The following is a 22,904-nucleotide window of genomic DNA, read 5'->3' as shown; positions in this document are numbered from 1 at the left end:
TACGCCGACAAAACCCGGCTCATCCTTTCCCTCACCAACGACCCCGTCACCACCAGGCTCAGCTTTCAGGAAGGAATGAAAGACGTTGCAACCTGGATGCGCGGCAGCTGCCTGAAGCTCCACTTGGAGAAGACAGAGGTCCTCGGGATCTCCCCCACCGCATGGGACAACACCTGGCGGACCACTGCCCTCGGAAGCACCATACACAGAACCTCGGCCTCTACTCCTTCCTCTCCATGACCCGACAGGTCAACGCCGTCACCTCCACCTGCTTCAACACCCTCTGCAAGACCTTCAAATGGATCCCCACAGAATCAAGAAAAACCATCACCCACGCACTCATAACAAACAGACTGGACTACGGAAACACATTCTACGCCGGAATCAACAAGTATCTGCTTCACAAACTTAAGTCCATACAGAAATAGCATCCAGGCTGGTCCTCTGCATCCCTGGACAAGAAGACATCCCCCAACACATGCGAGACCTCCACTGGCTACCCGTCGAGAAGAGAGTAACCTTCAAGATACTCACCCACGCCTTGAAACGCCTCCACAACACCTGACCCCAATACCTCAACGAGAGAATCTCCTTCCATGCACCCAAGAGAAACCTCTGATCGAGCATCGTCGCAGAAACCCTGCGCATCCGCAGAGTCAGAACAGGCGGAAGGGCCTTCTCCTACATTGCGGCCAAGACCTGGAACAAGCTCCTGATCGAAATCAGACGCGCCAGCTTTCTAAACATCTTCAGGAAGACACTTAAGACCTGGCTCTTCAGCTGAACGGAGCTGTTACTTGAGGGGGCCTAGCCACAATCCGACCCAGTAGTGCTAACTCTCACAGTTGTGGATATAACGGTAGATGGCAGGTTTATGAACTGGTTGGTAGGCAAGTAGGAGTACATCACTATTGTGTCTAGATGGCCCTGCGCGAACACTGAAAACAGGGGCAAAATTTGAAGCTGTTTTTTTAACAAGTAAAACGAATTAGATTTTTCAGAAATCGACGATTCCTGTTAATCATCATCCTTCATACGTCTGCGTATACAAGTTAGAAAAACAAAAAAACATTTCAGTGCATTCTAGACACAAATTAAATTTGAACCACAGTAATAGTGTTTTTCTTTTAAAAATTGCACAGGCGGATTAAGGAAAAACACCTTTGAGAAGTTGTTTACACCGGACTTGAAAACTTGGGATTTTTGCACGCATTCTGTGTTAACATAACTTTCAAGTCGTCCATGTGCGATACTAACTTATTTCGTAGCCACGATGTATAAGGTATATCCCCAATCTTGGATATTTACTGGTTGTGATCGTTACCTTTGCGCAGCTCCCGATGCCAGACAGTAACGATGGGCCCCGCGTGCTTGCGGTGGTGAATAAGCCAGAGGGACAGGGTCTGTACACTCTGCTGTGAGTTGCTTAGCTCCATCAGCTTCTTCTCAAGAGCCGACTCCGAGAAGGAGGACATGGCTGTCGGTGGAACGGACCCTTCTCCAGATTTCCTTTCAAGCGTCCAATGTTTGAGACCGAAATCCGTTAATAGTCCTGAAACCTTCAACGGCCACCTTACCTCCCGTACTTACTATGAACAGGCCCGGACCTTGGGCACCTAGGTGAATTCACCCTATCACGGAGAGGGAAACACATTCTATTAGTGGAATGGAAGCATCACAGCCGTCGATAGGATGCGTGAACGCTTGACACTTGGATTGGCTCGAGGAACTGTGGTTGTTCATTGGCTTAGGGGCCCTCTAGCACTGAACCGTGCTTAGGATTGGTTCCCTGGACCTTGCGTGTTCAATCACAAACACAAACTGTTCCCACACTTCCTTTCCTTCGTTAGTGGGTTTGCACGCTCATTGGGTCTTTTGCAAGTCCTTTTCAGTCGACTACTGTGGGGAATGAAGCAAGTGGAACTCCCCTTTGATCCGTAGGGATCTAAATGTTGGTGAGTGGACATTTTGTCAAAACTATGCCCCAATTCTGACTGGATTCCGATTTTCATTGGTTTGTGCAGCACTATGTACTGCCGAAAGCCACCCGGCTTGAAAGTGCAACACGAACGTCACATCCTGTGGCGTCTGTTAAAACCAACTTTCCCCTTTACGGGTTCGTTTAGTTTGTTAGGTTGTCTTTTGAGTAGTACCTTTAGGTAGGCGGTCCTTTCCTTGCCCCAGCATGGATAACTATCCACACACGTAGACGCTTTGTACACGAGTGTTTATCGGGAGGCGTTTGCGGGGAAGCCCAGGGGTAGGGGATGTTATGTATGACGTTAACGCATTTTAGTCTTTTTTTTTGTTCTAAATCCCATTTCTTTAAATTCGCTCATTTGAAAAGACATAAGTTGGCTGGAGATAGAGTTTATGGAGTATGATTTATATTAATACTGTATTTAAGTTCGAATTCCTTTACCACTAAGATTTGGCTGCTTTTTATTGCAACTTGTGAGACAAGTTTAGAAAATGAACGTCTGGTATACAAATGGGGATACATACTTTTCAAACACCGACAGTAAATAATTGAATGTTTCACACATGCAGTTCAGTCATCACCTACTGACAGCACTTGATCCAGTGAGTCAGTGGTGCAAGTACATTGAAAAAAGAATGGGAACTGTGTTGCTGGTTGCCAAGGGGGCAGAATCGAAGGTGTGTCTAAAAAAGTATTCTCTAACTTTTCAGGTCTTTCACCTTCAGGTAACTACATATATAATAAGGCACAAATTAAATGAAAAATAAATGCAAGTTAAGTTAATCAGTAGGAAATGCACTATTATACAGAAACCTCTATTAGTTAATGCGATGCACAGGTGTGTGACTTGTGTATATTTAGTGCTACGAGGTCGCAGCCTCTGACAGACGGCATTGTGTTTATGTAAGCTGTTGTAAATAATACAGGATCCAATGTAGGTAGAAGAGAAGTCACCTTCTTCTATTTATTGCAGTACATGTAAAAGAACATGTAATCCAAGAGCTGACCAGGCCATCAACTGACCAGCCTAGAACATTAACTAGATAAGAACATTACATACAGAACACAATAAGATTCTATGAATGAGTCACAAAAGAAAGACTGTAGACAGACTACTAAAGGATAGGAGATGACGGAAAAAACTAGGGGGGGGGGGTAAAACGTTGAGTATCGGTTAATCCTGTTTTTGACAATGTATATTGAAATGCATGCAAGTTCTTATTGCATGTGATGTTACACTGCTAATGTGCTGCTTGCTGACTCAATAAAAATATATTTACAAAAGGATAGGAGATGATAAAAAGCTATTTACAACACATCTCCTTCCCTACAAAGTGCTGAAAATAAAATATAAGAACATTAACAATATCAGCAAACATAGGTGGACGACGTAACCGTGGATTCTTTGTAATGGAGTTGTTCACAACTTCATCCACATTCATGTTGTTAGAAGAACAAGAAGTACTCTAAATGTTGAGCAGCATCACCACCACCATCCTTCCCCCCTAAGAAGAGGAAAAGAAGATGCAACTTCTTCACTTTGAGTTGAAAACATGTACCCACTATTGTCAGACGAGTGTCCTGTCAAGCTATCATTGCTTTCACCATACAAAGTCTTGTTATTTTTCTTAAAGATTGCAATTCTCCGATAATTCAATTTTTCACCGTTTTCCAATACAACATATTGAGGATAAACCTTCTTCACTGAGAATGGGCCTCTAAACTTGGTTAAACCTCTAGAAATCCTGCCAGGTTTAACTTTTACTAGATCTCCTGCACAAACACCACAAGAGAACAATCCCAAAGAGCTAGAAAATGAGCTCTCATCATCAAAATTCTTTAGCCAAGAGGAAATTAGTTTTGTACCAGGCGACCTTCCCCGCATCATCTCAAATGGAGACTTAATGTCCTGCTTATGCGGAGCAGAGCGATATGCCCAATTTCCATTACTTTCGCCTCTGAAAAACAACCTAAAACACTAGTCATTTGTATGATGCCTTTGACCAACCGATTGACTCTCTCACACAAGCCATTTCCCTGTGGATTGTATAAACTAGTGCGATGATGTCTAATACCACAACTTTCTAAGAATGACTTCATTTTTTTAGACGTCAATTGTGTTCCATTTTCCGTTATAAGAACAGAAGGGAATCCCTCATCATGAAACACATCTTTAAGAAACTTTATGGTATTGTCAGTAGTTATCTCCCTGACAAAACTCACAGTTAACCATTTGGAAAATACATCGATGACAACAATAGGAAATCTTTGATTGTTTGGTAACTCATCCATCGGACCAATAAAGTCCAAGCCTATACTATGCCATGGTACTTCTGGTGTAAAAATGTTACCTACTTGTTGACTAGGAACCAACTTGAGTCTCTTCTCACCTTCTATGCAACTCTCACAACGTTCTACACAGGATGCAGCATCAGAGTCAATAGAGGGCCACCAAAAGTTAATTTTAATTCTGCGTTGAGTGAGTGTCTGCCCAAGATGTCCTTCATGAGCTATTTTGAGTAGCTTAGGTCTCAATAGACACGGAGGAACAAATCTATCTCCTCTCATCAAAATCATGTCACCAGAAACAGACAACTCATCTAAGACTCTTATGAAAGGTCTCACACTCTGTTCAACAGAACTCTCACGTCTAGTCCCTTTCCTAACCAAGTCAATCACCTTCAATAATACTAAGTCTTTCTCCATGTTGGAAATCCACTCACTTTTGGTAAATGAACCTTCGCCCAAAGAAATTACATCGTGAACAAAGGTTATGGCACTTTCCTCTTGAACATCACTCACGGAGTCACACACCAAATCCTCAGCCACAGGAAGTCTGGACAGACAGTCTGCTTGAATATTACGCCAACCCTGAACAAAGGACAACTCAAACTGAAAATCTTGTAATCTTGAAGCTAGTCTAGCAAGCCTGGGGGACCCTTTACCTGCCCCTCCAGGAGCCATGACATTCACTAATGGCTTGTGATCAGACCTCAATATGAATCTAGTACCCCATAAATACGTTCGAAAATAGTAAGTGCCCCACACAGCTGCCAACGCCTCTCACTCAATAACAGAATAATTCTGCTCTGAGATAGTCAATGGACGAGAAGCAAAGCTACAGTCTTTTCTTCATTTCCCTATTTCTGCAACAAGGCTGCACCTAGTCCAATACTGCTGGCATCTACCATTAGAACAGATGTACTCTTGATGTCAAAAGGTGTTAGAACTCCTGCATTGCGTAAATCTAACTTTATAAGATCAAAACATTTGCTATGTTCCTCATTCCATACAAACTTTACTCCTTTTATCAAAAGACTTCTCATGACTGTAGTCTTTTCTGAGAAGTCCTTCACAAACTTCACATAAAATTCAATCAGGCCCTTAAAATACCTCATCTGATCTTTATCCCTTGGATATGGAGCTGATTCAATGGAAGTTAATAAGTTTCTTTTTGTTCTAATACCATCAGCTGTGATGACATAACCTAAATATTCTATCTCCTGAACTTAGAAGGAACATTTCTCCTTGCGTAAGGTCAACTCTGCACCCTGCATCTTGAATCCTGGACAACACGATCTTTAGCAAATGATTGTGTTGCTGTGTACTGTCCCCAAATAATAGTATGTCATCTTGAAAGAACAGTACGTTTCCTATTCCTTTGAATAGTTCTGTTACCATCCTATGAAATACACTGGCTGCCGATATGAAACCAAATGGCAATCTGGTGAATTGATACGTTCCTTCACTATGATAAAAGCTGTTAGGTGTTTTGAATCCTTATGCAAACATATTTGATGGTATGCGTTCTTTAAATCAAGTTTACTAAAGTATTTTGCACCATGTAATGTGGATACTAATTCACCTATATTAGATAAAGGAAAGACATCAGCCACAACACTCTTATTCAATGACCTAAGGTCAACACAGAATCTTATTTTTTGATCCGGCTTCTGTGTGATGACGACCGGAGAAATCCAAGTAGCCGCTTCAACTGGTTCTATTTTGCCACCCTGCAACATCTCCTCAATCACACTTTTCACCTCCTCTCTCACAGCAATGGGTACTCTCCTTGCCTTGTGCTGAACTGGAATGGCGCCCTTCTTCAAGAGAATCTTGTGTTCATATCCTACCAATTATCCTAATTTATCCCTGAAGACCATCGTAAATTCTTTCAAAATGTCATCAACACCGCACTCATCAACAACCATCACCTGCTCTTTAGTTCTAGGATTCACTATGATATATAAATCATACTGATGCATCCAACCTGATATAGGTGGACCATCTTCAGACGCGTACACTTTGCCAATGTTAGATCTATTTTTAAAACATATCTCACTCTCAAAATACCCTAGAAGATTAACTTTCTCCCCTTGATACCCAGTGGGTGAGATGTCGCTTTCTAACAGATGTTTTTGTCCCCACACTTCTTTAAGTAATGAGTATGGAATGATTGTCCACTTTGAGCCACAATCTACCATCAGACTAATATTTTTCCTGTCAATTATGAAATCAGCTCTTGGCCTTTTCTCCCTCACTTCTTGACAAGAATTAACACTCATGTCTTTTATAACTAACAGTTTGTTAAATTCTCTTTTTATCTCACAATCATTCCCATTAATAGTTGTAACTCTTGATTTTGACACACTCTTACACATCTTCTAAAAATGTCCTATTTTGCCACACTTTAAACACTCTTTGTTATTGGCAAAGAAAAACTTTGCATCTGAACTGTGAGAATAGCTACCACATTTTGTGCAACTTCTGCTTGTGGATCTAATACTAGGATTCTTTCTTTGCAACATGTAACCTTTTTTTTTTTTTACTGTGCCACTACATTATCATCACTATTGTCACTATCTATTACATTCTTTCCAGATATTTCGCATACATTTTGATCTGACGCACATTTCTGAAGTTCCTTCATACATTTTTCCGACTCTTCAACAACTTTAGCCAGATCAATAGCAGCCTTAAGATTAGGGTTTTTGGCTGCCCATGACCTTTCCTGGAATTTGCGATTATTAGATTGAACAATCAACTGATCTCTTATCAATTCGTCAGTCATTTGTCCAAAGTTACACATTACAGACAACTCTCTTAACCTAGCGACAAAATCATCTACAGTTTCTCCATCACGCTGTTTGTTAATGTAAAATTTGTACCTATTCATTACAAGATTTTCTTCCTTCGCAAATCTTATTTCTAATCTTGATATTGCTTCTTTGAATTCATCTAAAGGGGATTGACAGCTTGCTGCTAATACTTGAGGAAGATACTTAAATATTCCTTGACCCTCCGCACCTAAAGTGGTCATCAATATGGCTTATTTCCTTTTAGGAGAAAAATCTTCCCCATCTAATGCATCAAGAGAATTGTAGAACATCAGCACCGTATCCTCCCATGCTAATTGAGGATTGCCAGGTTCATTCAAAAACTGGGGTGGTAATGTAATGTTGACTTGCTGTGACATAACTATGATCAGATACCTCAAAAACAATTGAAGAAACTACAGTTAGACAAGCAAATAATAAAATAAGTTTGAGTGCCCTTGTCACTGTAAAAGAAATATTAAAAACATAAAAAGGTTTCAATTTACATAAAAAATTGGTAATTGCGCGTGAAGAATATTTAGAAAATGCACAAAAAGTAGCCTTAAAATGTTTTAGTTTTCTTAAATGTCGATAGTTTAAAAAGATACACAGTCACCTCAAAGTAGTTTCTTGACGCTATGAAGATGAATACATTTCCATTAACTCAAATTACGAAAAATAACTGAACACTCTGAGATCGTGGATCGGTTAACTCCAATGACGAAGAAAATAGCTGAACATTGTGAAAATCGTTGATTCCTTCACAGATGATTGTGTGACAGCGTAACTTTCGTCCTGTTGTTTTCTGATTATTTTCCCTTCTTAAGATGGCCGCCAACGCTGTACGTCATGACGCTCTGCGTCAATACCCAACAAGCACTCTGCTTACGCTGGAGTCTGCTTACGCTGCTCGAGATGTGCTGCGTGTGAATTTTCCTTCGTCTGTGCTCGGATGTGACACAGACGTCACTGCAGATGCATCAATGCTACTTTGTGCACGTTCGGATTCTGAACAAACATCGCTGCAGATGTGGTATGTGCATGACACAGGCAATCTCGAGGAAGACTCGCGCAGCTTTCAAATTAATACAGTATGTAACTGACACGCTGCATCACACCGTGAGACTTTAAAATATATCAATTTCGATTTTTTTTTTCTTTGCTCACCGTAGTTTTAAAATCTGTTCAGAATAATCCTTCTCACGCATGGATTCTTTCCTTGGTGAATACTGCTCATTTCCTGTGAGTGATTTCTTGAAAAGTCGCTCACTGCAATCTGGATTCCTTAAAAATTTCTGGTCAGCTTCATAAACTGTAGCCAAATGTTGTAAATAATACAGGATCCAATGTAGGTAGAAGAGAAGTCACCTACTTCCATTTATTGCAGTACAGGTAAAAGAACATGTAATCTACCAGCTGACCAGGCTTCAACTGACTAGCCTAGAACATTAAATAGATAAGAACATTACATACAGAACACAATAAAATTCTATGAATGAGTCACACGAGAAAGACTGTAGACAGACTACTAAAGGATAGGAGATGATAAAAAGCTATTTACAACATAAGCCATTATTTTAAATTTGCATTGTTCACAATAGGAGCTAGGAAGTGACAAAATGCGCAAAAAGGTTTAAGTGCTTGAAAAATTTAGATTTTATTAATACCCAGACTGTACATAGTGCTTTTTAGGTCTTGCCTAACGTTGCAGCGCATGCGCTGTCCGCTCTGCGAGGTATATTGTAGTAGGGTATGTTTTAGAAATGGTGTAGAAGCCCTGCCCTTATTTTTCATTGGCTGGTGTCATCGTCCATGGTAAATGCTAGCTTCCGATTGATAGTGAGGCTTCTTAGTCCCTCCTTGTTACCGCCCTGTCTCCTTTTGTGACCGCCCATCAGGACTGGATCTTTTAATTGCGTTGTGATACTGTCTCCTTCTTTTACTCAGTAAGCACTATGTTTTTTTAGGTTTCGCCTGGCGTCCACTGGGCAGCAGTGTTCGCGCAGGCGAAATCTTTTGTTAGGCAGTACGGGGCTTTGTCCGGCCTCTCTCTTCCATTGGCTAGCTCCATAAATGGAGGCTAGCCATTGGAAGAGAGATGCGTCAGTCATTGTGGGAGCAGATTGGTGGGCGTTCCGGTGATTTTTTCCCTCTCCGCCCCTTTTACAACGTCATGCGGCGGTGGGTGTTTACTTTTTTTTTTTTTGCAGCCTTTTTATTTTGTTATTTGCCCCGACCGCCGCCGGAAGAAGTCCTCTGGTGAGTGCTTGCTGCTGTCCTGCCCCCTTTTTCGTGCTTGCTGTCCTGCCTTCCCCCGCCACCCCCTCCCGCTGTCCGTGTCTCCGTTCCCACCCCCCCTCCATTGCTTTTTAGGTCTCGCAGAGAGACCTATTAAGGTGAAACCAGAAAGCTAAACCAAAAGCGGATTTCCAGAAGTGCACGTCCTGGTGCACAAGCTTGCCCTCCCCTTACCGTTTGCTCCTGCCTCCGAGAGCTTCAAAGGGATCTGCTTCCCCGCCCACTGCTTCACACTTTACGGCCGCCAGGCCGTGACTCGTTTTATTTTGCGGCCGCTTTGCCTCTCACTCACCATATTTCTTCACAACTATGTCGTCAGTTTCCTCTGCCTTTTTCCCTTGTATTTCGTCCCACATTCCTCTCTTCCCAGTCTCTTTTTCAATCACTCACTTCTCCCTTCTTTCCCCATTATCTTTCGCATTTCCCCGCATACACGTACCTACTTCCACCCTACTCTCCCGTTTCCACTCGATCCGACTCTCTTGGCTCTCTTCTTTTACTCTCCTATTCCCACTTTTCCTTTCCCCCTCGCGCTTTCAGAGCCCCGCCCCCGTTTTTTTCTCTCAATTATGTTTCCTATCCATGTCCCTCATGTGATTTCCTTTTCGTATGGTCCTCCACTCCACCCCCCGGAGCCCCCCATCCGTGCCGTGGCACACTGCACGCTCCGACACCGGAGAGAGAACACGATGTACCTACTCACATCCTCTCGACGGTTCTCGACAGCAGAGAGCGGCGGGCCGGTGCCAGCTCACGGCAATCAGTCACAGATGTGCAAGGCGGAGGTCTGATTCACGTTTCTTAGCCTCTTAAATCTCCCCACACATGCTGCAGATCATCCTGATGCACAGCCAGGGCACCAGCGCTGGAGGTCATTACAAGAAAGCAAGAATGCATCTGCAACATGTTTTGAGCTAAGGTTGTTTTTGTAAGGAGTCTCATTATAAGGGCTGGCAGCTCACAATGGAGTTACTTGATTTTATAATGGAATTCCAAGGTGACGTGCAATATAAATGTAATGTACCTTAGGGGATAGTTTATTTATTCTCTGTCTACCAACAGGCTTGTTTTCTTGTTTCAGACTGCTGCGTCTTCAGGCAGTCGCTTTTCCAACCAGCCCCCAAGACCTTGCGCTCCTCATTAATATATTCCATAACAGCAACTTAGCATTTCCCTTTGTTTACACTTAACTTCTAAAGAATCAACTTCCGTTGACTGTCCAAGTATTCTAGCATGATGTGTCCCCAGAATCACGGCGCAAGGAGGCGTGTGGGCGTCACTGGGGACACTGCCCTTTGAGCTTCAATGTTCCCCACAGCAGCAAAGGTCAAAACCAGAATCCACATGTGATATCGCTACAGGCCTAACTTCCAGAGAAGTAAAGCATCTCCAAACGTGTCCCATAATCACAGACGTGCCCTGCCCTCTTATTATGATGCAGCAGAAGCTCCACAGTAAAAAATCCAGAGGCACTTGGTGCCAAAAGAAGCACTGGCACAGCAAAATGGCCCTGGGCTGCTTCAGGTGAATGTGTTCTTTGCAATGGCTATTCACAAACAGTCCTTAAACTTTTTACAGGTGCAAATTCGTGGCTTTACGCTTGAACCTGTACCCCAATGTTTGAAATCCACTTTCACCCACCACAATTCAGCACCCTGAGCTTACAATTACGGCAACAGAAACACCCGGCACGAGGCACACCACTGAGATCTGACCCCAGCAAAAACCAGAAGGGGATTCACCCACAGCAGAGTCCCTTGGGAGCATCAAAGACGCCCTGCCCCACGCACAGCACCTAGTGTGACATTGGCCAGCCCCAACAAGAGCACCCCGTAATATCAGGATGAGCCCCACCTGCCTCTCAGGGTTGGAACCTGCTTCCCCTTCACCTCTTCATTTGCTGATTTCTTTTTGGAATAAACAGAGTAGAAACACAAACCTTGCACGCTAAGAAACCATGTTATGATACAAAAAGACTCATTCTTCTACACTATTTAGATCACATTCCATGAGTTTGTGTTTTTTTAATCTGGATGCAGGCAGGAGCCCTCCCCAGTGGATCAAGTAAGACTGTTACACTAGCTAAGCAAAACTGTCAGTCAGGTCTTGGAAATGCTTACACACAGCCATCAACAACACAAAGGCGGCCACTTAACTTCTGCAAAAGCACTCCGGGTGCAGCGATTTTAATAAATTATGACTATTTTCAGTTCAAATGTGCTAATTATTTAGTAGATGGGAGACCAAGCGGCAAATTTATATGGAGAAAGCAAACCCCAGGGCACTGTACTTTGACAGCAGCCCCGTGTATAGAGAATCAGCAGCGCGCTGCCTGGCCCTGCTTGTCTTATAAGTAAATGAAACACGAAGTGGGCTTTAGGGTGCAGGCATGCCGAGAGCGCCACTTCCACGCTGTTCCCTTACAATGGGCCAATTAACAAGTGTTACAAGTAAACAGACCAGCGGAGCCAGGAGAGCAATAACTAAACATTACTCCTCCTTTAATCATGCATCCTTTCGGCGGGGCGCGCAACACGCTTTCTCTCTGTTGCCACACGCATGACACTTAGTAGGCAGACCACACCCTCCTCCCTATGCTCGCTCAAGTTGCAGGCAACCCACCCCCTCCCTGTCCATATGGTCGCTCGACTTTACTTTTAGCTTCGCCGCGCGTTCTCACTGGCTCCTATCTGACCACGTATTCCGCCTTTTACATTTACTTCCATGGCCCATAATTTATGGACAAATAGTCTTTCTTATGTTTTGCTATGCTAGCATTTTGCAGGTGCTTTACATTTGTTTACTTACAATACGTTTTTTAAAAAGTTGTAATTTATGCAACAAGAATAGTTTCTACTTGTTTATGTAAACATGCTCACATTCACAGTCACCTTTTACAAATCACTTTCTCAACAAACATCACTCTGGAGCAACACTCATGGCCAACACCACATTACTTAGGCACACCCTAACCTCACTCATGGACACCGGCACACTACTTAGGGACACCCCCACGCATCAATAAGGGACACCACCACATCACTCAGAGACACCAACACATCACTCAGGGACACAAACACATCACTCATGGACAACCACACACATCACTCAGGTATATCCCCACACAGCCCTCAGGTATATCCCCACACAGCACTCAGGGACATCCCCACACAGCACTCGGGGACATCCACACACAGCACTCAGGGACATCCACACACAGCACTCAGGGACACTACCACAACACTCAGGGACACTACCACATCACTCAGGGACACTACCACATCACTCAGGGACACTACCACATCACTCAGGGACACTACCACATCACTCAGGGACACCACTACACCACTAAGGGACACCACAACACCACTCAGTGACACCACCACACCATTCAGGGACACAACTACACCAATCAGGGACAACACCGCATCACTCTGGGGCAACACCACATCACTCATGGGCACCACCACATCACTCATGGGCACCACCACATCACTCAGGGACACCAACACATCACTCATGGACAACCACACACATTACTCAGGGATATCTCCACACAGCACTCAGGGACACCACCACATCACTCTGGGACACCACCACATCACTCACAGACACCAACACATCACTCAGACGCACCAACACATCACTCAGACGCACCAACACATCACTCAGGGACACCAACACATCACTCATGGACAACCACACACAGCACTCAGGGATATCCCCACACAGCACTCAGAGATATCCCCGCACAGCACTGAGGGACATCCACACACAGCACTCAGGGACACCAACACACATCACTCTGGGACACCACCACATCACTCTGGGACACCACCACATCACTCTGGGACACCACCACATCACTCATGGGCACCACCACAGCATAACTCAGGAGCACCACAGCATCACTCAGGGGCACCACAACATCACTATGCGCTAACACAGCATCACTGAACGCCACAGCATCACTCGTCGCCACCACAACATCACTCAGGCCACCACAGTATCAATCGGTGCAACCATTCAACAACAACAGGTTTCAAATATGTTCTCACAATGTGTCAAGCTTTATTACAAATGTCACAAAAAAATGTTAATATTTCAACTTCTGTTCTTGGATTTTCGTCACAATAAAATACACTGAACATAATCTTCACAAAAGTTATTTACAAAAGTTTAAGCTATTGCCATTATACATTACAATACCTTTTATTTAAGTATTAATTATTTAAAAAAATGTAAAGCCATTGTTATTTGTAATATCAATATATCTAAGTCACGTAAAAACATGTTGCATTACAAATACTATAGGTGTCACATTTGCAAAAGATAATAGTCTTGGCATTGTAAATGACAAAGCTATTACAGTTGCAATTTTCAAAAACAACACATAAATAAAACATTTGTCATTTACAAGACCAATAGCTCAAACTTTCCTAATGCGAGACATATTGCATTGCAAATGCTTGTTTAATGTTCCGTTCCACATTCTTAAGGGCCCTGTTTGGTGAGAGGGATAAGGCGACCATGAAAGTATTCTCCCGCTCGTCTCCTTTGCCACATGTTATATCTGCAAATATAGGGCTTCGAAATGAGTCGGCCGCATTTCTGAGCCACATTATCATAATCGGTCATTTCCGCTGACATTTACCAGCTGCTTTGACTTGTGGGTGAGGGGCAGTTTTGGAGGGGTGAGCAAGGGCCTGGAAGGGCAGAAAAGACGGGGCAGTTGCTGGGCGTACCTCTGCCCGCAACCCATGCCTGTTTCCAGCCACAGTGTTAGTTTGGGCGGAGCTTGTTAAAGTGGCCTCTGTTAACTTCCGGTCGGGAGACACAGGAGGATGGAGAGAGTGCTCTGCCTCAGTGAGGCCCATTAGTGCCAGCTTTAGGGTGGTGTGACTGGTTCCGGGTGGGCACACGTTGCATGACAGGCTGATGCGAGATAGGAGCAACCTGCAGGATCTTTGTGTACACTCCTCAGGGGATAAGAACAAAGGAGTGATAACTCTGGTGATTAATGAACTTGATGGAGAAATCAGTGATTTGTCTACTCACAGATCTGACTTGTGATAAAATAGGGTTAATGTTCCCACTGCAAAGCACAAAGTGTATCATGCAGCTCGCAGATTTAAATGTTATGTAGCTAGCTCAGTGGGTTACTGCTTTTGTCACAGAAAACCTTTTGTTACTTGAAATTCGTAAGTTACAATTCTTGTAATATAGCACGCTGAGCTATGAGCTGGCATCAAAGCACTGCATGCCGATTGTAAGCAAATGTTTAGAACCTTATTGTTTTTCCTCATTCTGTTGTTATTCTAAGATTGCTCAAAGGGTTCCTTTGGCTAGTGATACCATTGTATTAGTAATATCACCCCCAATTGTGTTACATTTCAAATCTTGAGTTCATGGGACGGATTTTCTAACACTTTGCGCCTAGTTTGCATCACAAAAGTTTTGTTTTTGGGGTTTACTTTCCAGTGCAAATCCAAAAATAGGTTTGAAAGTAGCCCTAAAGCAACACAAAGTAGCACTGTGCACTACTTTGCACCCAGGAGACGTGCCTTTGCACCCACCCAAAGATTTTGATTCTAATAAACTTACATTGGTGAAAGGGATATGCATCCAAAAATTACGCAACTTGATGCACGCGTAAAGTTCGAGTAAATATTTATTTTCTCCAAATCTTTTAAACCTTTCCACGTGTGCTTCACCTTACAACACACATCCAAAGTGGTACCCTGTTTAACTTTGTCAAGGCAAATAATTATGTGCCAAAAGTATAAAAAAAAATATGCTTGACAGCATGCACACACCCTTGCACTGCAGTGCAAGGCTGTGTACATTCCCTCAAGGCAGCCTAAGGTTCGCCAGCACTAGAGGAGAGACCACAGCAGCATCATGTATCTTGTGATATGGTGCTGTTGGTCTCTCCTATAGAGCTGATATATCTTAGTAGATTTGGTGGTGTTGTGTTCTCGTCATTTCATGCAAAATAGTGCAGCAACTTTGTTTGCTATACTGTGGGAAAACGTATTAAATCTGCCACTTTGTTCTTCCAGAAGAAGCACTCTTAACATCTAATACCTACCAGTGTGGATGACATGTGACTCTTACACTTGGTCGTCCTCATTGTCTTAAGTAACATTTCCTATACATTGTTTAACAAACTTTGTATGATGTTTGCGATGTTAAGCACTCTGACCCTCTACACTGGGATGAGTAGTGCTATACAATAGATATATTTGAGAGGGGGCACCAGTGGGAGGGTGGTAGTGAGGGTATCCATGTAGAGTGACGTCATTTCAGTGGGGACACCAGCAAACTTTCCAGTGCAAATCCAAAAATAGGTTGGAAAGTAGCCCTAAAGCAACACAAAGTAGCACTGTGCACTACTTTGCACCCAGGAGACGTGCCTTTGCACCCACCCAAAGATTTTGATTCTAATAAACTTACATTGGTGAAAGGGATATGCATCCAAAAATTACGCAACTTGTAGAGTGACGTCATTTCGGTGGGGGACACCAGCAAAGAGACTCTAATATGAACCTTTTAAACATGCATATTATGTTTGTCATGTTCGTGTTGCTGCAGTTTTGGAGTTTCTTAAAAGCAGCCAACTATAATAATAACAACTCGTATTTTCATAGCTCTTCTTACCACACTTCTCCCATTTGTCACCTCTATAAAGGACAGGTTTTACTACTATTAAATGCAATAGGGTCATTATACTGACCTGATGAGACTAGAAAGCGGATTCAACTTTGGGGCAAACATGCTTGTGACCAGCATATTACTGCATGTTTAGGTAGCCGGCCTTTAGCTCACTGAGCCATGAAGCTTATTCTCCCCACCCCCTCATGTGCAACAGGCCCTGAGAAGCATTACTATACACAAATCCACTAATGTATGCATGGGATGTCTGCGCTTAGGAGTCCTGCTGAGCAGGGGTGTCTGGTGGGAGGAGGTGTGACTGTTCAGTTAGGTGGGGCCTACGTTGCTACGTTGTGTAGCATATTTTAATAATATTTATACATGGGTGATGGTGGTGTGTCTGCACAGTGGTGTTTTTATGGCCTTCAATGATAGTGCAATACATGCAAATAATATTACTTCTTACTACAAGTTTGCATACTGTTTCAAAAAAACTCCATTGTATTCCTAAAAAGCCTGCTTAAAAACTGACTTTGGCTTAAAACTTCCAACTTTCAACACTTGCTTTCTTTCAAATTGTTCTCTCCTTCCTTTACATCCTTTGCATGCCCCCTGTCTCTTAGTACTTACTACTCTAAATCACATCCATGTCTCTCTTAATCCGTACAATTGTAACTCTGCAAATTACCCACATCTTATTTTAAAGATCAAAACCTCTTCTTTAAAAGTCATGCTCTTCACCCTAACAACACATAACCTGCTGTAGCTTATCTATTAATACCGCCAACAAATGCATGAAACTCCCGTATTCCCCACCCCTGCTAAAAATCAAACCTAATTTCCAAAAATGTTATGTAACACATAGACACTGGAGTAAAAGCACATAATGGTTCCTGTAGAGCACAAGACAATCCCAATAACCAACAATAACTGCCCAAAAAAAGTCCCACCAACCCTGGGGCCCCGTGCAGTGTGCTGTCCAACGTAAATGCACTGTCTAACGTAAATGCACAACAATGCCACATCAGGGGTAGTAGGTGCTAAAAATTGCAATTGCAATACAACTCATACATCACACTAACACAGTCAATTGTAGTTCCTACAGGCTGCTTAAGTTTTTATTTTCCTCCAGAGTTTTATATAGCCCAAACTTGACACAATGGTATCCAGTATCAGAGCACTTTACACGAGCACCAGTTGCGTTACATCAGGACAAGTTTTTTGTTAGGCATGGGGAGATTAAGTGATTTGCCAAGAATCACAGGATGTTGAGCATCCCTGCCGAGACTCAAACCCAATTCCCCAGATTTGAGGTCCACCGCCCTAGCGGTTAACCCACATCCTCACCCCATAATAATTCTCTTTCACTGCTTGACAGTCTTACACTAACATACAACAAAACTGCTAAGAGTAATATCCGTCGCCCAGTACTAAACTATTACACAGCACTACACAGCAATAAACCAGCCATCACCAAATAAAGGTACAGAATAGCTGAAGAGATTTGCTGGGATGATATTACCAAAGTCCATCCGAGCGGATTTCTCCCCCACTTCTCCCTTAACTTATGCTTGTTCAGGAACATAAACTTTAAACAAAAAATCTCAGAATGCTCTACCCAGATCAATAACCTGCTAAATGGACTACGAACATAAGAAATACCAAAAAAGGGACATGTGGAGCGGCTGAAAGCTGCCAGCTTACTGAAAACCGTAAACTGCGCTCCTATCTCTCACACTTCTTCATCCATCACACTACTAAGCGCTGTGTCACACAACACGATAACAGGACCTAGGTCCCCTCGCTGTGCTTCCTTCCCTGCCCCCTCGCTGTGCTTGCTTCCCTGCCCTCTCGCTGTGCTTGCTTTCCTGCCCCCTCGCTGTGCTTGCTCTCCTGAGTGAGTGTGTGGCTCTGGGTGGGTGTGTGTGGCTCTGGGTGGGTGTGTGTGGCTCTGGGTGGGTGTGCGTGGCTCTGGGTGGGTGTGTGTGGCTCTGGGTGGGTGTGTGTGGCTCTGGGTGTGTGTGGCTCGGGGTGTGTGTGTGGCTCTGGGTGTGTGTGTGGCTCTGGGTGTGTGTGTGTGTGTGTGTGTGGCTATGGGTGCGTGGGTGGGTGTGTGTGTGTGGCTCTGGGTGTGTGTGTGTGTGGCTCTGGGTGTGTGTATGTGTGTGTGGCTCTGGGTGTGTGTGTGGCTCTGGGTGTGTATGGCTCTTGGTGTGTGTGGCTCTGTGTGTGTGTGTGTGTGTGTGGCTCTGGGTGTGTGTGTGTGTGTGTGGCTCTGGGTGTGTGTGTGTGTGGCTCTAGGTGTGTGTGTGTGTGTGGCTCTGGGTGTGTGTGTGTGTGGCTCTGGGTGTGTGTGTGTGTGTGGCTCTGGGTGTGTGTGTGTGGCTGGCTCTGGGTGTGTGTGGCTGGCTCTGGGTGTGTGTGGCTGGCTCTGGGTGTGTGTGTGTGGCTCTGGGTGTTTGCGTGTGGCTCTGGGTGTGTGTGTGTGGTAGTAATTGCTGTCTGCTGAGCTCGTCCGTAGGGTAAAATAGGTCTCACATTTGCGAGAGATTAAGCTAATGGCAATGTAAATGACAATGCCATTTATTTATTTGTTTTCAAAACCAACACATAAATACACATTTTGTCATTTACAATGCCAATAGCTTTAACTTTTCCAAAGGCGAAACCATTGCATTGTAAATGCTTGTTCATTCTGCTTTGGCAATGGGGTCAGCTTGTTTTATAAAGCGCATACGGTGGCCGCACAGCTTTATTATCGCAAGTGCCGCCAAAATGCTTCTTTTAATATGTAAATGTTTTTATAAAGGGCAGCACACCAAGATTTGTATTCATGGCGGCTGCACACTTATCTCCTGCTTCATGTGCTCCTTATGTGGACAGGACTCCAAGCACTAAACTCGCCTCACACGAACCACAGCTCCCAAAGCCTTTGTGTGATATACATGAATGAATGAATGAATAGCATTTTTATACCGTGCAAAACGTAGCCCCAAGGGGCATCAAGGCGCCAACAAACGAACTGAAAGTCACATTACCAGATAGATGAACCAGGAAGCCACTAAAGGCGCAGTCCCTAATATGCCTGGGAGAAAAGCCAGGTCTTCAGGTGTTTCTTGAAGACCGCTAAGGAAGATTGGCTAGTGAGCTTCAGAGGGAGAGAGTTCCAGAGTTTGGGAGCTAAGACAAAAAAAGCTCTGCCTCCCCACATTGCCTTTGTGAACTTGGGAACCACAAGCATATTCTTGGAAGAAGACCGGAGGGTTCTGCTGGGGGAATACACACACAGAAGGGCCCTGATACCTTCTGAGCCTGCGCCCTGAAAAGCACCATGGGCTAATCAGAGGAGTTTAAAGGTAATCCTAGAGGGGATCGGAAGCCAATGAAGGTCCTTTCTTGCCATAGTAGCAGAAGATCGCCTAGGGAGAGTTAAAACCATTCTGGCCGCGGCATTCTGTACCATTTGGAGACGATAAATGGAGGCTTTGCTAATGCCACCGTAGAGGGCATTGCAATAATCAAGCCTCGATAGAACCAAGGCAGCTGTAGCTTGATTCCTGCCCTCAGTTAGCGGAATTCTGAGGAACAAGGCCGGTTTGCATGTGAGACCCTTGGCTGACATGCTTCAGGTTCTAAACAGTAACAAGTCTGTCCAATGTATAGGGGCAGAAGGGTGGTTGGTCAGAAGCATTCACAATATCGACAGGACTGCTGCAGCCCTGCCGCATTCCCCAGACAGTCTATTAAACGTCAAAGCAGGCCAGACGGCTCTGGCTTGCATTTCTCGGAAGCATTGTGTAATTTTGTTTATTCCTTTGCTGCCAGTTCGCCGTCTTGGCTGTGCAGCCTGCACCAGCTGAGGATTCCTTCACAGGTGTCTTGTGATGGTGCCCAGGCCAGTGCTTGTTTGTCGAAGAGCTCAGAGCGGTCTCCCCTCCTGCACTGCACGGGGCCGTTGGAGAGGGTCAGGAACCCTGCTTGGCATGTTTCTGTGCTAATAAAATGGATTACGTCTGTCCTTGGAAGTATTACAGGAATGTGGCGAGGAAATGTGCTGTTCTGTACAAATCGCCTACTTCTTGCAGTAACTCATCAAGGGAAGTCTCTGTGACACACCAGCATCTGCTCCTACAGCCCTCAAAATGTTTTAGCACGTTGCAAAATATGGGGAAGTTTCAGCTCCTCATCATCTCTGCCCGCCTCTTGACATCTAGTCTGCCCACTTACCGGTCTGTTTTTGACTCCCATTTACAGGGTCTCCAGCTTTGCATGTGAAACCACTCTCTGCCTTTCCTTTTCTGCTGCGCTGCGTGGGAGCCACTCTGCGTTTACAGCCTCCTCCTGTAAGTTACCCCCAAACTGCCATTGTGACGTTCGCCGGGTAAAGTAAGCTGCCTCTTTTTGGGCGGCTGGCCTCACCGCTCGAAAAATCCACTCCCAGTATTGAGCAAGATTTATTCAGGATGAGCTATTTTTAGAGACTACTCACCCTTTCTGGGGAGTTGAAAATCCTCTAACTTCAGGGAAGACAAACTGACTTCTGACCTCTGTCACTGAAAGCAGAGGAAATGTGACAAGATAACAAGATTTAAAGGCATCTTTATTGCTCACAAAGTGAAAGAGCAATAAAAATGCCATTTTTAAATCTTGTTATTTTATCACATTTATGGCTTTTGGAGATAGAGGCCAAAAGTCAGCTTATCTTATTACTTTTATTTTTCTTTAACTTAAGTCAGAGGATTTTGTAAAAGAGAACTGTGTGACCATTGAACCGTGCAAAGCATGTTAAATGAAAGGCTGCAAGATGTCAGACTTTTTCTAACACAACACTTAAAAAGCTAAGTGAACTGTTCAAACATTTCAAATATATTAAACTAGTTACGAAGACCCATTTTTATAATACTGTGGTATAGGATCAAAACAAATTAGAACACTTTACTTGGTGATGCGCACATGATTTTTTTTCTGAAACCCAATTTCCAAAAGTTGTGTATGCGCTATTATCAGTAAAACTACATTAGTGGGAACGTTTTGTGGCCATTTCAATGGAAAATATGTTTTCTGTAAATGACAATGCTCCACAACATCATGCTTTGGTAATATATTTATGAAAAGTGAGTTTTTAAACATGAACTGGGAATTATTACTGCTCCTGCCCAGATGACAATGCTATTAGTGAAATAAGAGGCAAGCCAGGAATTACGTGTACCCTATATAATGGCTCGATTCTTGTTATAACTGGAGCAAACATTTAGTCTAGTAAATAAAAATTGTTTTTTTGTACAGCAGAAATAGCGAACTTGCATATTTGAAAGTGTTCTCTTATGTGATAATAAAGAAAATGGCGGCTCCATAAGACAAAATATTTCCTTAGGGTCACACAATTTTAGACCAGTTCACGGGTCAAGTACATTACAGTTAGATAGAGTAGATTATTAAAGTTACTAGACCTGCAGGTCTAGTAACATTTTTATGATTTTTCGATCCCTGAAGATTGAGTATTATGAACCAATGTAAAAGATGCTAGTAACCATGTTAACAAAAATTCCTGGATATTACCTGTAAGAGAGGGTATGTGCCAGTCTAATGGTATATTCACTAAAATGCAGCCACAAGTGACAGTATGCTCTAGGTTCGGTTCTACTATTTAACAAACTGTTGGATCATGGGAAAATCATACGCTCCCTGTGCCTCTGTTCACCTTTCCGACCCTGTGTCAGAACAATGAAGTCAACTTAATGGAAGAAATAAAGACCAAGGGTATACTGCCACAAGAGCTCCCCAGCATGGTAGTCTTTAACACATTCGGGACTGTTTATCACCATGTTGCTGGATTCGCATCTCAATAGATGAACTTGCTCATAAAGCTGCATTATGCAGGAGCATTCCTGTACTCGAGCTCCTTCCTCCTAGCCACTGATAGGTACATCTTTCACAGCTCTTAACGGGGTGAAAGAGTAAGAGTTGTTTGTTTGAGTGGTTTAACATTGTTGAGGAATCAAATACGGGGAAAATGGTGTTCCACTTTGCCTCTATGCAGGCAGCATATGTGACGGTTTGACTCCCTGCCTAGCACATTCTGGATTTTCTCACCATATTACTGATATCTCACCATATAACTGATATAGGGGGTATAGCGGCTGAGTTTGGCTTGAGCATTGTCATACAGAATGTCATAGAATGCCAGACATCTGTGCCACTTTATACAGTTGTTTTCAGGTATGGAAATGGAATAAAATCACTACCGAATCCCATAAATTGGAGGTTATGATGTGGCACCCGAAAGGAGGTGAAGTCATTAGGGGTATAATCTTACAACTTGAACATACATTAGAAAAACAAGCATTGGAAATGCCATAGGGCTCACATTAGGAAAGTTTGAGCTATTGGTCTTATAAATGTTTTTTTTTATGTGTTATTTTTTCAAATAGTTAAATTAATAGCTTTGTCATTTACAATGCCAAATGTTATAACTTTCGCAAATGTGACACCTATAGCATTTGTAATGCAACATGTTTTGTATTTACATGACTTGGATGTATTGATATTACAAATAACAATGCTTTTAATTTGTTTAAATAAGTAATTCTTAAATAATTTATTTAATTTGTAATGGCAGTAGCTTAAATTTTTGTAAATAACTTTTGTGAAGATTATGTTCAGTGTTTTTTATTGTGACGAAAATCCAAGAACAGAAGTGAAATATTAACATCTTTTTGTGATTTGTAATAAAGCGTGAAAGCTTGAAAACAGCTGGAAACATTGAAAGGACATATTTGAACCAGTGATGCTGTGGTGGTGCTGAGTGATGCTGTGGTTGCGCAGAGTGATACTGTGGTTGCTCTGAGTGATGCTGTGGTTGCGCTGAGTGATGC

At 43.2% G+C, this 22,904-nt stretch overlaps 2 protein-coding genes across 4 annotated transcripts in view; one reads left to right on the top strand and one right to left on the bottom strand.

The window, feature by feature from the left end:
- Window positions 1–1,691, bottom strand: part of RPRD1B (regulation of nuclear pre-mRNA domain containing 1B) — a 271,887-nt gene extending 270,196 nt beyond the window's left edge. The window contains exon 1 of one of the 3 annotated variants that reach the window (XM_086932237.1): window positions 1,325–1,691. In XM_086932237.1, coding sequence (XP_086788363.1) covers window positions 1,325–1,475 — 151 coding nt within the window. In that variant the 5' untranslated portion in view covers window positions 1,476–1,691. The remainder of the gene's footprint in view (window positions 1–1,324) is intronic. The other 2 variants (XM_086932236.1, XM_086932238.1) reach the window with 2 other exon arrangements.
- Window positions 1,692–1,826: 135 nt separating this feature from the next.
- Window positions 1,827–22,904, top strand: part of TTI1 (TELO2 interacting protein 1) — a 292,570-nt gene continuing 271,492 nt past the window's right edge. Inside the window, exon 1 of the mRNA XM_086932235.1 lies at window positions 1,827–1,955. The gene's annotated coding sequence lies outside the window, so the exon portion shown is untranslated. The remainder of the gene's footprint in view (window positions 1,956–22,904) is intronic.

Source organism: Lissotriton vulgaris, chromosome 7, assembly GCF_964263255.1.
Source record: "Lissotriton vulgaris chromosome 7, aLisVul1.2, whole genome shotgun sequence".
Classification (NCBI taxonomy): Eukaryota; Metazoa; Chordata; class Amphibia; order Caudata; family Salamandridae; genus Lissotriton; species Lissotriton vulgaris.
Note: the sequence above shows the minus strand (reverse complement) of the source record. Positions and strands in the feature narration are given on the sequence as shown.